Source organism: Felis catus, chromosome C1 (genome assembly GCF_018350175.1).
Source record: "Felis catus isolate Fca126 chromosome C1, F.catus_Fca126_mat1.0, whole genome shotgun sequence".
NCBI classification, from domain to species: domain Eukaryota; kingdom Metazoa; phylum Chordata; class Mammalia; order Carnivora; family Felidae; genus Felis; species Felis catus.
The window spans coordinates 195,386,340-195,402,724 of NC_058375.1; the positions used below are offsets into that span (position 1 = coordinate 195,386,340).

Consider the following 16,385-nt stretch of genomic DNA (forward strand, 5'->3'; position numbering starts at 1 on the left):
GGTACTTAAATCTAAAATTAGATAGTAAACTAAAAGTTAAGTTTTTTTACTGGCTATGATCTTGAGATTTGAAGAATATTATTGTAATTTCATATGCATTTAATTAGTGATGAAGAATTACAGTATAATGAATATGAGTACTCAATTAAAATTAAGCCACTAAGTGGATCCTTTCACACATGGAATTTAATTTTCATGAAGGTTTTACTAAGAAAAGTTATTGGAATATTAGCTAAAGACGAAGAGGGGAAAAAGGAAAATGAAGAACTGTAAAGTCATGCCAAAAGAATTGAGACTTGTTCACCCCAGGTCAACAACAACAACAAGAAAAAAAGAAAAACATGGAAAAATCCAAAGTAGCCATCTGCAATTAATGTTCATATATGTATTCACATTTGGAAGGATAATAGTTGTTTCCCATGTCTAGTGAGAGCAAACCAAACGAAAATCCTTCACAATTCCACCAAACAGGGTCATATTCAACTCGCTTTAGAATTTATTGCTTGCTTGTATTGCTCTACAACGATTAACAAAGAGGCAAGAGCAAGTTAGACTTCAATTTCTAATTGAGCAAGGTGGATAATAATACATGTTTATTCAACTAATTTGGTGATCGAGGAGTAAATAGTTTTCAGTGTTCAAAATAACTTTTGATCCCTTTGAGTTCACCTTAGACCTTTTGCTTGAATTTGCTTCAGCAAATTCATATTTTTAATATCTGAGAATAATATGAGAAACATAAAATAATTTTTCTTCAAGATTCACTTGTATAAATTATCCTAAAGTTAAATAGAATAAAACAGTATTTTCTTCCCATACCACCAATATTGTAGAATATACTAGGTAAGGAGAGTTTTCTCATTCTGTGTCTATATTTACAAAGTGAAATAGGGAATGAAACAGTTTGTTAAGTAGTTCAAGCGCTTTCAGGTTCTTTCATGTGAAATGCCTAGTAAATTGATACAAATGATCTTTTGTTTTGAATTATCATGATATTTGTCTTAACTCAGCACAACATGGGTTTGTACACTTATATACCACATATTCAGCATGCATATCCGGGTATAACTAGCCACTGATTTTTCCTTTCCTCACCCTCTTTTCCCTCAACACCACTCACATCTCTTTCCCAACACCATATCTCCACATTTTTTTTTGTTTCAAGTTTTTATTTAAATTCTAGTTAGTTAGCATATAGAATATCTCCATATTATAAGACTAAAGGTATTATAGAAAAGCATACTTAGTTAAGCATATTGAAAAGGCAACTCAAAACAAGTACTTGCTTATTTTTAAATTCATACCTTGAACAAACTAAAAACTGAATAATAATGATGATAATGGTAATGATTTCCAATATTTTATTATGTTATTTTCTTCCGATTTATACTCAGTGAGTCTTTATTCATGCAACAAAAATTAAACAGTTGTCTACTCTGGGCCAGGCACTGATGTTGTCTTTAGATCAACTACTAATGATGTTGGCTACTTCTTTCCAGTGAACGAAGCTCACCTAATACTCTGCCCACATGAAGTTTGTTTTCTAGTGGGATGAAGTAGATAATAAATAAGATGCTGGATAATATGTTAGGAGGTAATGACTGCTATAAAGGAAGGAAAGACTAAACAGAGCACTGGGGGCTATACTGTAATTTTAAATAGAACGGTAAAGGTAGGTCTCGCCAAGAACATGGATGACATTTGAACAGACTTGAAGGAGTCCTTACATTTTGGACTTTATATTCAAACTTTGACATGAATTTCTTTCGTAAAATTTTAACTTTTTTAATGCTTATTTATTTATTTTGAGAGAGAAAGTGAGCAAGAGACAGAGAGAGAGTGGAGGAAGGGTAGAGAGAGAAAGGGAAGAAAGAATCTCAAGCAGGCTCCATGCCATCAGTGCAGGACCCAAAGTAGGGCTGGATCTCATGAACTGAGCCGAAATGAACTGAGATCATGACCTGAGCCAAAATCAACTCAGATGCTTGGGGCACATGGGTGACTCAGTCGGTTAAGTGTCTGACTTTGGCTCAGGTTTGTGAATTGGAACCCTGCATCAGGCTCTGTGCTGACAGCTCAGAGCCTAGAGCCTGCTTTGGATTCTGTGTCTCCCTCTCTCTCTCTGCCCCTCACCTGCTTGTGCTCTGTTTCTCTGTCTCTCTCTCAAAAATAAATAAACATTTAAAATAAAAAAATAGTTGTATGCTTAACTGTCTGAACCACCCAGGCACCTCTGTAAAATTTTAATTTTTATTACTTAAAGCATAGATGGAAAAGGAAGGGTGAATTCTTGTATTAAAGAGACATTTTCTGAAGGAAAGGATATTTTATGTATCTTTGTATCTCTAGGTGCATCAACGCTATTCTTTTTGAGGTTTCTTCTTTGTAGAAAGAAGTGCATTCATGCACATATCTAGTCCTTTTGTTAGAGGGGATGCCTGGGGACATTTGTCCATGTATTTCCAGAGACTAGGGTAGGACTTGGCACATGGTAGGAGCTCGATGACGTTTTGAACGGAATGTCTAAATGGTATTATTGGCATATACATTTTTATTAAACACACAGAGACCATGTTGTGATAGAGGTCATTTGCTTAGTAGAATTCATATTTATTTATACTTGGTTACTATTACTGACATTCTATGAGTGTATAGGCTTCTCTTCAATAAGGTTTCCTTTGTACTTTTAGCATTCAAAGTATTAAAGTGCTCTGGCAGTAAGCACTTAAATTATCACTTAATGTTACCATCTAATTTCTAGGCTACGGACATCTTTCTACTAGGACTGAGGCTACTAAAATATTGTATAATGGTAACAAGGTGATTTCTTTTGGACTCATTGGAATGAAATAGCATTTGGGGAACTATTAGCTAGAAGAGGGGATTCCAAATAATAGCTCTTTGTTCAGAGTTCCTCTATCAATTCATAGATAAGTCAATTGGCACTCATCATTTTAGACTCATCAGAGGCCCATGTAGTTAAGTGGAATATAAAGGGTACTATAGGCAATAAACAGAAGCCTTGTAACAATGTAATGTGTAGTGACAAAGAGGATTGGAAGATCTATAAAAGCTGCCAAAAAGAACAAAAAATATAATTAAAGGATCAAAAAGACATATTGAACAGAATCTCAGGGACTATTTCGGGCAACAGTAAATGTCTCCTCAAATATATCTTTAAAAGACTGAAAGCAAAGTAGGAAACCAGTCCCATGGAGAGAGAAAGAAAAATACCACATAGATTTGTAGGAACAGGCTAGCAGGAGTTGGATTTGCTTATGTTAATTTTTACCTTTCTTTAAAATAATTAGATGGTGCCTAACCTAGAGATAAGAAAATTTAAAACTCTTAGATGAGAAGAGAAAAGAAAGAAAAATGAAAACAGAGATGATATTTTAGGCAGGTGGGGCTTAGAGTATGATAGATAAACTGGTGTATAGAAAACAGTGGAAATTTGTAGTTGGCCCTCATTTTGCCAACTAAGTTTATTATAAGTTCTATCAAAGTTATATATCGTTTAGGAAAATGTTTGCTTCCCTCCTTCCATTTTGTGAAAGCATGTAGGTTACACATGACTTCCTGAAGAACAGAAAATATTTTTAGTAGAAGACTTTTTTTTTTTTGACCGTGAATTTTCATTACTTGGACCAAAGAGTTTCGCCTAGTGAAATATGTCAGAGATATGTGGGAAATTTTCCCATTAAAAATACCCCTACTGAGAACCATCACCATAGACATTTGATTAGCTTGTAATAATTTTAGCACTCTTATTTCCTAAAATCCTCCACCTGGGTCTTGAGTTGTAAATAAACAATAGTTGACAAATTGAAATGAAATGCGAGATAAGAGAATCATGCTGTTAGAAAAAGTGACATGCAAAGCTGACTTCCTGTGTATAGAAGCAGAATCCAGAACTTGTATGGAAGTCCTGTCATCACTCATATTACGTTAATTACTCATTGTGGTTTCCTTTGTGCTCAGTAATTCCAAAAGCTTTTTTAGTTTAGTTGCTGAGAAGATAAATGATAACTATTCAAAGGTAAAGTATGAAGCTTGAGATCTCGAACACTGGTTCCAAGACTATACATAAAACAAAAACTTATCTCAAAGGTAATTTTTACGCCAAGTAAAGGACAATATTCTTTTGGCTAACTTTGCCTATGGACACACACACACACACACACACACACACACTCACTCATAGTCAGAAACACATATAAGATGTGCAGACAGCATTTTGTCCACATTTCTCAGAAATATGTGTTTTCAATCCATGCATAGTACCTCCAATTAAAAACAAGAACTTTCTGGTTGAGAGAAATACCTTAAATATGTCTATTTTATTTTATTTTATTGAGAGAGGAAAAGAGAGAGAGAGCAGGGGAGGGGTATAGGAGAGAAAGAATCTTTTTTTAAAGAAAATTCTTTTTTTACAAAATATTGTTAAAGTTAATATATTTATTTATTTTGAAAGAGAGGGAGGGAGGGAGGGGGAAGAGAGAGAGAGAGAGAGAGAGAGAGAGAGAGAGAGAGAGAATCCCAAGCAGGCTCCATACTGTCAGCACAGAGCCCCATGCGGGACCTGACCCCAGGGTCTGTGAGATCATGACCCGAGCTGTAATTAAGAGTTAGCTGCTTAACTGACTGAGCCACCAAGGTGCCCCAAACATATCAATTTTAATAGGAAATACTAAAATATTTTGCTTGCAAATATTTTGTGTGTATGCATACCCACACATAAATAATATTTAGGCACAGGGTATATTGGTTTAAAGATGATCAAACACTACTTTATACAAAGAGCATCATTCCAATGGCCAGAGATTTGTGGACTTTGTACCTAAAAGGCACATTGTATTTCTACAGAGAAGACTTCTATAGAAAAATAATCAGGGTTTTCCATTTTAGCACTTGAATAACTGAGTGCCTGTTGCAAAGTTAGAGGAATATAGTAACAGAGGTCTGGAAATCACTTACTGAGTTTCAGCTATATACCAGGTTGGTGTGTGTGTGTGGGGGGGGGTGTGGATAGCAGGGCGCAAAAGGGTTAGACGCTATGAGTCCAGTCCTAAAAATGTAAGAGAAAGCAAGTAGAGAATTCATGTTTCTCTTTAATGGCCGCACTTAATCTTTGCAGAAGGACCTGCACACTGATCTCCCTTACTTCATCAATTTCAACTCATGGCTGAATTTGCTTCATATCTCTACCCATTTGCCCTAACCCCTGAATATTTTGAAGGAAATTATTTTATCCTTAAGCATTTCAGTGTATATCTTAAGAAAAACACTCTTAAATAAAAGCATAATGCCATCTTCAATCTTAAAAATTTATGCTAAAAATTAATCAAATTTCCTCAATTCTTGCAGAGATGTTTTTCCTCATCTTATTTTTTAAAACCATGTTTCACTTATTTTGTCCTGTAGTTTCTTACAGAGTCTATATTTTGAATTGCAAAGTACAGTTTAACACATTTCTCTCTTCCCTGAATTTTATGGAAATTGAGATTTGACCTAAATTGTTTCAACAATAGAATTTAGGGTATTTTTGAAGAGTGGCCAATGTCTGCTTCTTAGATAAGTTTCCTCATTGTCCGTCTTCTTAGCCAAGAATTTACAGAAGCTAGTTCAAAGATTAGCATGGTGAAGTTATCAAATTTAGAATGCCTTGGACTCTAAAAAGAGAACCAGACATGGATATCATTAACTCTACCAAAAAATATAATGTGATCTATTTTTAGATGTTTCATAGTGCTTGCTTCTGTGTCAGTATTAATAGAGCGATAAGGTTTCAGCTTCTTTATGACCATAAAGCTAGTGTGGAGGGGCAGGCCTTGGGAGCATGAAATCAAATACAAGAGTTCTCTGGAACACAATTTGATGGATAATCTTGAATATTCCTTCTAGCTCTAAACCTCAGAGTGATGATGAGCTGTCTGGTACAATATGCAATGTTTTTGCAAACTCATGAACTACCCTTAAAGCTATACTTGAGCATAGCTATGAAATATTAAGGGGGCAAAAGATAGACACATAGCATTTCAGCTCAACTGAAATATTTTTGGATTGTCAGTAACTCTACAAGTAGATTCGGAATATACAATGTATCAACATGCTGCAGTTCCTCTTTCAAGCAAAACAAAATAAAACACCTTCCAGTGACAAGAGCCACAGGTTTGAAGAAAAGTGACAAGGAACAGGAGCGCAACTCCAAATATAGGCAGTACGGTTTCATCAAATGTACTGTACATTTATTTAATACATTTGCGTATTGTATCTTTGGATATTTTTCAACTAGTTGTGCCTCGTGTTTTGTATTCTGCTAAGATTCGTGAATCTGTTCCTTTAGGCACAGACAGCACACATTGTCCTGGAAGATGGAACAAAGATGAAAGGCTACTCCTTTGGCCATCCATCCTCTGTTGCTGGTGAAGTGGTTTTTAATACTGGCCTAGCAGGGTGAGTAATGCTCGTGTGACAAGGTTTTATTCTTCCTTTATGCAGAGGAATAACGAGATGATCCTACTCATGGTGGTAGGTTGAAATCATCACATTATGCTAAGATTGCATATTGTCCTGACATCACACTGAGCCTGTATGTTGTCTAGTCTAGCCATCCCGGAAAGAAGGCAGGGACACAAACTCCTCCCTGCTGCTGTAAATGAAAGAGAACATGGACCCTGGTATTACCCTGGAAATAAGGAATACAAGTAATTCTAGAAAACTAGGGTCCGAGGTGACAGGTTGTGTTAGATTAGTAAGTGGCTTCTGCAAGGAAAGGTATGGAGCAAGGAAAAGGATAGGTATCTCATTCTAGTGTCATTCCTTCAGTGAAGTTAAGAGTCAGATTTGCACATCTAATATGAACTACTGTAAGGAGCTGAGACAGTTCTTAGATATTCTATGTAAATTCACACTGTAATAAGAAAGGCGAAATAACAGGTACATTTATTTTCTTGAAGCAATCAAAAGGAGAGCAGGTTCATGGATCTGACATTTTCAAAATTGTCAACTGAAACCCAACTTAGTATTTAAGATCTGCTAATAGATATACAGCAACAAAGATAAGAGCTGCTACAGAAATCACGTAGCTGTTCTTATCTAGCCAACAAATATTTGTTCATCTGGGAACCAGGAGGCTGAAGTTCTGGTCTAAACTTCAATGACAACTGGTTATACAATATTGAGAAAATCCCTTAACCTTTCTGAATCATAGTTTCCACATACAAAAATGAGGATGCTGGATTAGATAGTAATTTATAGTTGGGATTAAAAAAAAACATATGAGTTCTTTAAAAAATATGACCAGATGGTTTCAAGAGGTTTCCATTAGAGACTCGGTGGACTAAACTTCTATAGCATAGAATATTTAATACATTCTTTGGGAAAATTCAGTTAACCTTATAAAGACACGGACACATTGAGTTAATGGATATTGAGATTATCCACTGGCCAAACTTCCATTATACTATTAACATATATTCTTCTCTAAACTCTTGGCTCTCCGTTTGAAATAAAGAATATTAGATGGGTTTTAAAATAGTTCCACTGGTGAGAACATTAAATTACAGTGTATGAAAGCTGTTTGCAAAGTTTTGCTTCACCAGGCAATTATTTAAGCTTTTCGACAGCACTAATTACTAGCTGTGTTAATATACCTGCCAACAGACAACTGTTTAATATAGATCAGAATGATGGAGGGCACTAGAGTTTTCTTCTCTGTGATAGATTATGGGTAATAAATCTTGTCACATCACAAAAGTCAAACAGGACCTGATGGATTAATTTGCTTCTAATGCTGCAGTTCTCTAGGACAAGCTGTATTTATTCATTTACTGGAGAGTATTGTAAGCATATGTTTAAAGGGAATGGCCAGTTCTTTTATGGAGAGAAAGAAGAAAGGGAAGTAAAATTAAATTAATTAAAGATGTTTCTGATGTAAGAAAAGGCATTCATTAGTAGATTAGTCCACGGACCCTATTTTCCATTGAGAACTGTTGTTTTCATTCATTGTGTGGCTCACTCAGTAAGGTGGTTGGTAATTAAAGGTGTTATTTTGTTTTTCATCTTCAAGAAATGCATTTTTATTGCGTGTAAGCCTTGGTTAAAAAATTGGCAGTTCCTGACAGGTGAAAGGCATCTGAGAAATTAGCTGATGGAGGTGTGGATAAGTATGAGAGCACCTAGTCACCTAAGGGTTTGCTGAGCTGAAAGACTAAGTGTTCTATTGACAAAAGTAGTTCTGGGAGGAGCTTGTCTGGATGGGGTTGAAGAATTTATGTTGACTACTTCCTGTGTTGAACTGTATTGGTTTCAAGGTTGTTGATTCTGTCCCCCTTAGCACTTACATTCATTTTCACTAATAATCTACAAGAAAGATTTGGTTTAACTCATTCTACAGAAAGTGAAAATGCGAGAAGGGGGCCACACTTGCAATAGATTCCAGTGCATGGAATAGTTATAGATAACACCTGGTATTTACTGGAATAATGTTCCTTACTACTAAGAATAAGAGTGATATATATGCATATATATGTATATATATATAATAAAAATGAGAGTATATGTGTTTTTATTTATTATTTTGAGAGAGAGACATAGAGCAGGGGAGGGGCAGAGAGAGAGAGGGAGACACAGAGTCCAAAGCAGGCTCCAGGCTCTGAGCTGTCGGCACAGAGCCCGACGTGGGGCTCGAACCCACAAACTGTGAGATCACAGCCTGAGCTGAAGTCAGACGCTTAACCGACTGAGCCACCCAGGCGCCCCTAGAATTTATGTGTTTTTAATTTTCAAATAAAGACCTAATGCATTCCTCCCTAATTCCACATCAGTACTTTAAATTAGTTGTTTGGAGTCTTTTGATTTAGAAGTCAGAAGTGCTTGAGGTCAATTTTTGTGGGGTTGATTTTCTTTTCTAAGTTGATAATAACTCCAAGTTATATACCTTTTTCTAAAGCTATGTTAAAAATCAACTTCATTGTGTAATTCTTTCATAGAATACATGCAATCTTTTTTTTCCCTTTCTCCGGACTTTAAAATAAAAACCTACTACATTTATGTTATTAATTCTGGTATAGATATTAATTCATTCATTTTAAATGTTCAGTGAATTTTAATAAACATATATACCCATGCAGCCACCATTGATGTAATAAGGATTCTCTTCAGTTTCCTAAATGATATTTTTTAAAAAACTTAAAAATATTTGACAGTTAATATTTTGGTGATATTGGCCCTAACAGTAAGTATTAGTTTGGACTCATGTCTGGTAGACAAGTGGAAACTTCAGGATATCTGCAAACTTTAAATAGAACAATATTTAAAAAATAAAGACTCTATGGGGCGTCTGGGTGGCTCAGTCGGTTAAACGTCTGGGTCTTGGTTTCGACTCAGGTCATGATCTCACCATTCGTGAGTTCGAGCCCTACGTGGGGCTCTGCACTGACAGTGTGGAACCTGCTTGGGTTTCTTTCTCTCTCTCTGCCCCTTCTCTGCTTGTGTGCATGCACTCTCTCTCTCTCTCTCAAATAAATAAACTTAAAAAAATATTAAAAAACAATGAAGACCCTGTGAAGGAAATTGTAAGGAATTAAAAATTTTAAGAAATTGAGGGAATGAAAATTATATGAGAATATGCCTTAGTACTTAAGAGTCCATTTGTTTTAAAAGCAGAATCAGACCCACAAGTACAGAGAACAAACTATACGGTTGCCAGAAAGAGGGGTGGGGGAAGGGCAAAATGGGTAAAGGAGAGTGGAAAGTACAGGCTTCCAGTTATAGAATAAATAAGTCACAGGAATAAAGGGTACCACAGAGGGAATATGGTCAGTGATACCGTAATAGCCTTGTGTCATGACAGATGGTAGTTACACTTGTGAGCAGAGCATAACACATAGAGACGCTGAATTACTATGTTGTAGGCCTAAAATTAATGCAACAGTTTGTCAACTATACTCAAATGAAAATAAAAAAAAAAAAGAATCAGTTTGTCTTTTCATATCAGTCATATCATGGGATACATTTTCATCTTCTAGATTTTCTAAAATCTAGAAGCAGGTTTACAGGATTTTAATCTCATGTTCTGTCATTTTCAAGGGTTCAATAGTTAAGAGCATGTATGTATGTTGTAGTTTTGTAGTTACGTGCATTTTTTTGTTGGTAATTTTTTGACGTGTTTACTCAGGTACCCAGAAGCCCTTACTGACCCTGCCTACAAGGGACAGATTCTCACCATGGCCAATCCCATTATTGGGAATGGTGGAGCCCCTGACACTACTGCCCTGGATGAACTGGGACTCAGCAAATATTTGGAGTCTGATGGAATTAAGGTAGTGCCAGCGACGACTATTTAAAAAGTCTCCATCTGGGGTGTCTGCCTGGCTCGGTCGCTAGAGCATGCAACTCTTGATCTCAGGGTCGTGAGTTTGAGCCCCATGTTGGATGTGGAGTCTACTCTAAAAAAAACAAGAAGTCTTGGGGCACCTGAGTGGCTCAATAGGTTGAGCATCTGACTTCAGCTCAGGTCATGATCTCACAGTTTGTGAGTTCAAGCCCCGCGTCAGGCTCTGTGCTGACAGCTTGGAGTCGAGCCTGTTTCAGATTCCGTGTTTCCCTCTCTCTTTGTCCCTCCCCTGCTCACTCTCACTCTGCCTCTCTCAAAAATAAATAAACATAAGGGGCACCCGGGTGGCTCAGTCGGTTAAGCGTCCGACTTCGGCTCAGGTCGTGATCTCATGGTCTGTGAGTTGGAGCCCCCCGTCGGGCTCTGTGCTGACATCTTAGAGCCTGGAGCCTGCTTCAGATTCTGTGTCTCCCTCTCTCTCTACCCCTCCCCCACTCATGCTCTGTCTCTGTCTCAGAAATAAATAAACATTTAAAAATATAAATAAAATAAGTAAATAAACATAAAAAAAGAAGAAGTCTCAACTGAAGGGGGGATAGTTGATTTATTTTTAAGAATCTAGGGTGGGCAAAGTTTCTCTCTAATACTGTAGTACAAACCATTAAATTCATGTTCTCAACCTTATTCCTATGTATATGAGAATAATTTTTAACATAACATTATTTTGAATTTCATTTTTCATGACACTTTGCATTTGTTCTTAATGCCTTGGATGAAACTTGGCTTAATTTGGAAAGATGCTGTTATGAGTCTAAATGACAACTATGCTGCAAGAAATAGTGATGAATTACCCTTTAAAAGATCCTTGGTAATCAACTCTGTATCAACTATTTGCCTTTTAATCTTATCTTATTTAGAGGATGAATAAAAGATAACTTGTATGCCATTTTAAAAGTAAACACATTAAGATTTCCTAATCAAAATAAATTTGGATAATATTAGGAATGTGGACCATATAAACAATTAAAAAACGTGTACTCCAAATTAATCGCTCTATGTTTGCATTCTTTTTTGTTTTTTTTGCCACTCTATTTTTGAATGACTTGGACTGATCATTTAGATTAATTCTATTTCTCACAATTTTCCCCATATTTCTCAGTCTCCTTTAAATGTAGCCAAAAATTATTTATTCTTCATGTACATTAAACAAATGATTATTAACTAGATTATTGACAAATTCCATGTAGAAAAGGTACCAGGGTGCTGAGAAGTCGGGGACAGGAGTTAGCAACTGGGCTAAGACTTTTCCTCAACATGGTAATTAAGGCAACAGTGATGTATTTTAAGAGAAAAATGTTGATCCTGTTCCTTTTCCTTCAAGTCCCAAGGATTTTAAGCCTTGTATCAATGGATATAATAAACCTTTTTTAAAAAATGAAAACTGTTATGACAAGTCACAAGAATTGTGTAATATTTCGTGGTCACGCCTTTCAAACAACTCTGTTTCTAGGTTGCAGGTTTGCTGGTTCTGAACTATAGCAATGACTACCACCACTGGCTGGCTAACAAGAGTCTTGGGCAGTGGCTACAAGAAGAAAAGGTGAGAAATACGCAGGCTGCACTGCCTGGACTAATTCTCTCTCTCTCTCTCTCTCTCTCTCTCTCTCTCTCTCTCTCACCAATTCTCTTCTAAACCCTGAGGACCACATATTTTTAGTGTAATCCACTAGGTGGCACATGCTTGGTAGCACTTCTCTTTGAGGAAAGGGGCTAGAGAAAATTTTAGAATTTTCTATATTCTTGAGCCACTTAATTTTCCCATCCCCTTTTACCCAGGACCACGGTATGTATTTCTGTAATGGCTTTTAGTACCAGCCTTACCATCAACTAGCTGTGTGATTTTGTGCAGGTCGTGTAACCATACCACACTTTCTAAATCTTTAACTCTTATGAGAGCATAAACAGATTGCTGTTAAGTTTCTTTTAGCTTAAACGTTGTGCCTCTATGACGCATAAATAGATATAATCTTATTTGAAGTAGTACGTGAAAAGGGTTAAAAACGTTATCTTATACTTTCCTTAGTTTAAGTATTATTTTGTAATAAAGTAACAGGATTCTCCTGGTTTGAATGTCAGATGTACTTAAAGTTAAGGGACCCGCTATATTTGGCTTCATCTCCAGTGTTGCTGGAGCTGCTTTTTGTTGGATTGGTGCGGGGCCCATAACTGGCAGAATATGATTCCGAGAAAGCTCTGCCACGCCAATGAGCATCTGTGTATTGGGGCTAAATGTTGCTCCTTTCTGAGAAATCAAGAAATCTTAATTTTGGCTTCCTGGGTCTCATTCTTTCTAGATTTTGAAAGGGAGAAGAAAGCATTTATGTCATCCCCTGAATTACTACTATTTTATTCTCAACCATTATCTGAATTTACTTCCCTTACCCAGACAACTAATTTTTGTAATGGTCATTGAGGAGACCCTCGCTCTAGTGTTTCCTTTGTGTCATTAGGGAACTGACATGACAGCTGCTCTGCGTAAGAACTAACAGTTTGAGCAAGAACTTAATTCATGACTTGTTAGTTTGTTTTTAAAATGTGCTTGGAATAGGGGTGCCTGGGTGACTCAGCTGGTTAAGCCTCCGACCCTTAATTTTGGCTCAGGTCAAGATCTCAAAGTTGGTGAGATCTTGCCCTTTGTGGGGCTATGTACTGACAGCATAGGGCATGCTTGGGATTCTCTCTTCCCCTTTCTCTCTGCCCCTCTCTCAAAGTAAATAAATATACATTAAAAAATTAAAAAAAAACGCACTTTGAATAGAGTAGAAGAGGGTCTAAGAGAGTAATCAGTTCACTTCCTTCTATGTATGTACAGGTGAGGAAAAACATGTTGCTCAAACATCACTGAAATAAATGGTGGAAAAGAAATTAGAACTTATTTTTCGGATTCCTAACTCATCGCCCTTTTATTTTACCATATCTGTCTCTATCCAAACTACTCAAAGAAAAGAAAACAAATGGTGGTATTGCCTGATTTCCTAATAGGATGGGCAAACTTATTACATCCTGATTACTTAGCAAGCACCTTCAGAAAAATGTGTTGAGTGTGTAGTAGGTAGTAGGAACATTTGGCTCAAAACATGGATTTGCATGTATTTACATAAGATTGCTTCTGCAGTTCACAAATCCATTATTTATCTATATAAATGCATGTAATAATATAAATATATAACATTGCCTCTTTAACATCTTGTGTTAAAAGAAACGAAACTATAGCAGAAGATTGATGTTCAGAATTTCTCATTTTTTTATTCTGTGGAAGGTCCTGGGTATTCAGAGTCCTGTTCCCAACTGGAACAGCAATTTACCGTGTTCTGACAACACAGTCACCCTGGGTCAGAGTAAAGAAGGAGTAGGGAAATTATTTACTGCTCAAGAAGATAGATGATGCTAAGTTTGTAACTTGAAAACAATATGCTGGATCTTATTTCCTCCAATTTCACTGTCACTACAAATTTTCTTTCTTATAGGTCCCTGCAATTTATGGAGTGGATACAAGAATGCTGACTAAAATAATTCGGGATAAGGTATGATCATCATCTTTAGCCAACCCTGTGTTTCTTTATATGTGTATATATAATTCTTTATATATGTGTATGTATATTTATATATACATATATAATTTATATATGTAAATTAAAAATAGTATATATACTATACTCTCTCTATATAAACTTAAATATTATATTTTTCTCAGTGCTCAGGGAATCCAACAGTATGAAAGAGCAAATCTGGCCAATTGCTGTCATTTGGTCCTCTGTCATCTTGTTTTACTATTTCTAATGTAATTTTTCAGACTTAATACTTGATTGGGATGTTTGTTGCTGAATGGATTTGAGATTAATTCACTTGGCAGCAGGATATTGAGTGCCCACTGGGTGTTCACTATCCCAGTGAGTCAAGGCCTTTATAAGTCAGCTCATGTGACAGTGAGACCAGTGGAGGAGGTAACCAGGTGCATAATAATTTTGCCTCAGTTGAATGCTGGCATGCTGAAAGATGTAAACTAGAAAGTGTGCAACACTTTTCCTGTTATTTGTTCGGTTTCCTTGGAGTGGTTATCTGTGAAATTAGTGAGTTCTATTTCATAAGTGTGTCCAATGAGCCCTGCATACGTTACCTCAATTATATACTCTTTCTTAAGACTGTTCAAAAGACCAAGGTGATAAAAGATAAGTTTAACTTCTAGTTGGCACATCTCATAGCTGAAACATCTGACCCCTCCTTTGACAATATCTCATCACCATCTGCTTGCTTTTTCTTGTTATGAGAGGAGGACACTATTTTTTTTTCATACACAAAATCTTCACATCCCAAAACACAAAGACACTTTACTTCACTACCATGAACTAAATTCCCCAAATGCCACTGAATTTTTTTCATTGAATTATATTACATAAAAAAGAAAAAAATAATAAATGATACATTTGCAAAGTGAAATGGATTCTTCAAGCAAATCTGTTGCAGACTCCCTGTTAGAAAGTATATTGACATAGGATCTCTGTACACAGAAAGAACAGCTTTCTGAAAACAGCTCTTTGTAAATAAGGCACACCACATACCCGTGACTAGAAGGAGGACAGTGAGAGTTTACAATATCCTGTCCCTCACCTCTGCTTTTACTTCCTCCTTCATAATTTTCCTGAGAATAGATGTTAATGAGATTGTACATCCCAAGTTGATTCTTGTGTTTTCTTAGCCCAGTGGTATTGTGGAAGTGTAAACAGTGGTAAGGCTACTTGAATGGGAAGGGAATAAAATTGGGAAATTCAATTTGGGCTGCAGAATCAGCGGGTGAATAAAAATATAATCAAGCCTAATGATTTGGAAAAATGCTTTACAAGACTATATTGTACTCTTCATGTGATATGTTGGCTTAAGATGAACCCTCTTTTATCACAGGTGGTTACATTCTCAAAATTCGGCTGAATAGTGGCACCTGGGTGGCTCAGTCAGTTAAGTGTCTGACTCTCGACTCTTGATTTTTGGCTCAGGTCATGATCTCTTAGTTCTTGAGCGGGAGACCCACGGGATTCTCTGTCTCCCTCTCTCTGCCCCTCCTCCACACACACACTCCTCTCTCAAAAATAAATATTAAAAAAATAGGCTGAATGGATTAGCACAGGTAAAATAGTAGTATTGCCTCTTATATTTGACTATGTTGGTTATATTTGACTATGTTGGTTCATATTAAAAATGTATATTTTGTGACTTTCTGTTCTGTTAATCTTAGGTTGAAAGGTAAGATTGTATTTCATTCAGCATGCTTTAAAAAAAGAAGGAATGAGAACTGAAAATCACATTTCAAAATTAGGGATCCATAAACATGGTCAAGGAATTCTGTGATTTGGATGATAAGAGTAAATAGAGACCATCATGAAATGTAATAATCCAGCGTGGAAGTGAAAAGTGGTTTATAGTTCTTTTTCCCAGAGTGTGAGGTAGCACTCCAGTCTAATAATCACATCGAAATAACCATCATGTTTGAATGATGTGCTGGTACATTCTACCCTCACTCATTCCCAAGTGACTACTTCTTCCCTTAAGGAATACATTTCAAAAGGAAACAAAAGCTTCTTTCTCTTTCCTTCAATGCAGTAATTTCCTTGGAGAAAGGCAAATCAATGAATTATTTTGACTCCCTCCCACCCCTAATAAAGTCTTGATTACTAAATGTAACATGCCATTTTTCTAAATAGAAAAAAACTAGACTTACTAATAAGTAAATCTCAAGACATTGCTAATAATAAGAAAACATTTGCCATCTTCAGCTAGCAAGGCTAATTTGTGAAAACTTCAGAGAGGTCTAAACATTCTTTAAAGTTCAGGTCCTTAAGGACACCTGGACATTTACATATCTAAAGCAGTGAATATTTTCAATGCTTCGTCTCAAAATTGATGACTTACTTGGCATTTCATCTTTCTTTCTTTCTCTTTCTTTCTTTCTTTTAAAATTTTTTTTTAATGTTTATTTATTTTTGAGACAGAG

The 16,385-nt window shown here is 36.1% G+C and overlaps 1 protein-coding gene across 1 annotated transcript in view; it reads left to right on the forward strand.

Moving 5' to 3' along the window:
* Positions 1 to 16,385, forward strand: part of CPS1 (carbamoyl-phosphate synthase 1) — a 127,945-nt gene that overhangs the window by 16,055 nt on the left and 95,505 nt on the right. The window contains exons 2-5 of the mRNA XM_019838609.3: positions 6,347 to 6,456; positions 10,181 to 10,325; positions 11,850 to 11,939; positions 13,867 to 13,923. Coding sequence (XP_019694168.1) covers positions 6,347 to 6,456; positions 10,181 to 10,325; positions 11,850 to 11,939; positions 13,867 to 13,923 — 402 coding nt within the window. The remainder of the gene's footprint in view (positions 1 to 6,346; positions 6,457 to 10,180; positions 10,326 to 11,849; positions 11,940 to 13,866; positions 13,924 to 16,385) is intronic.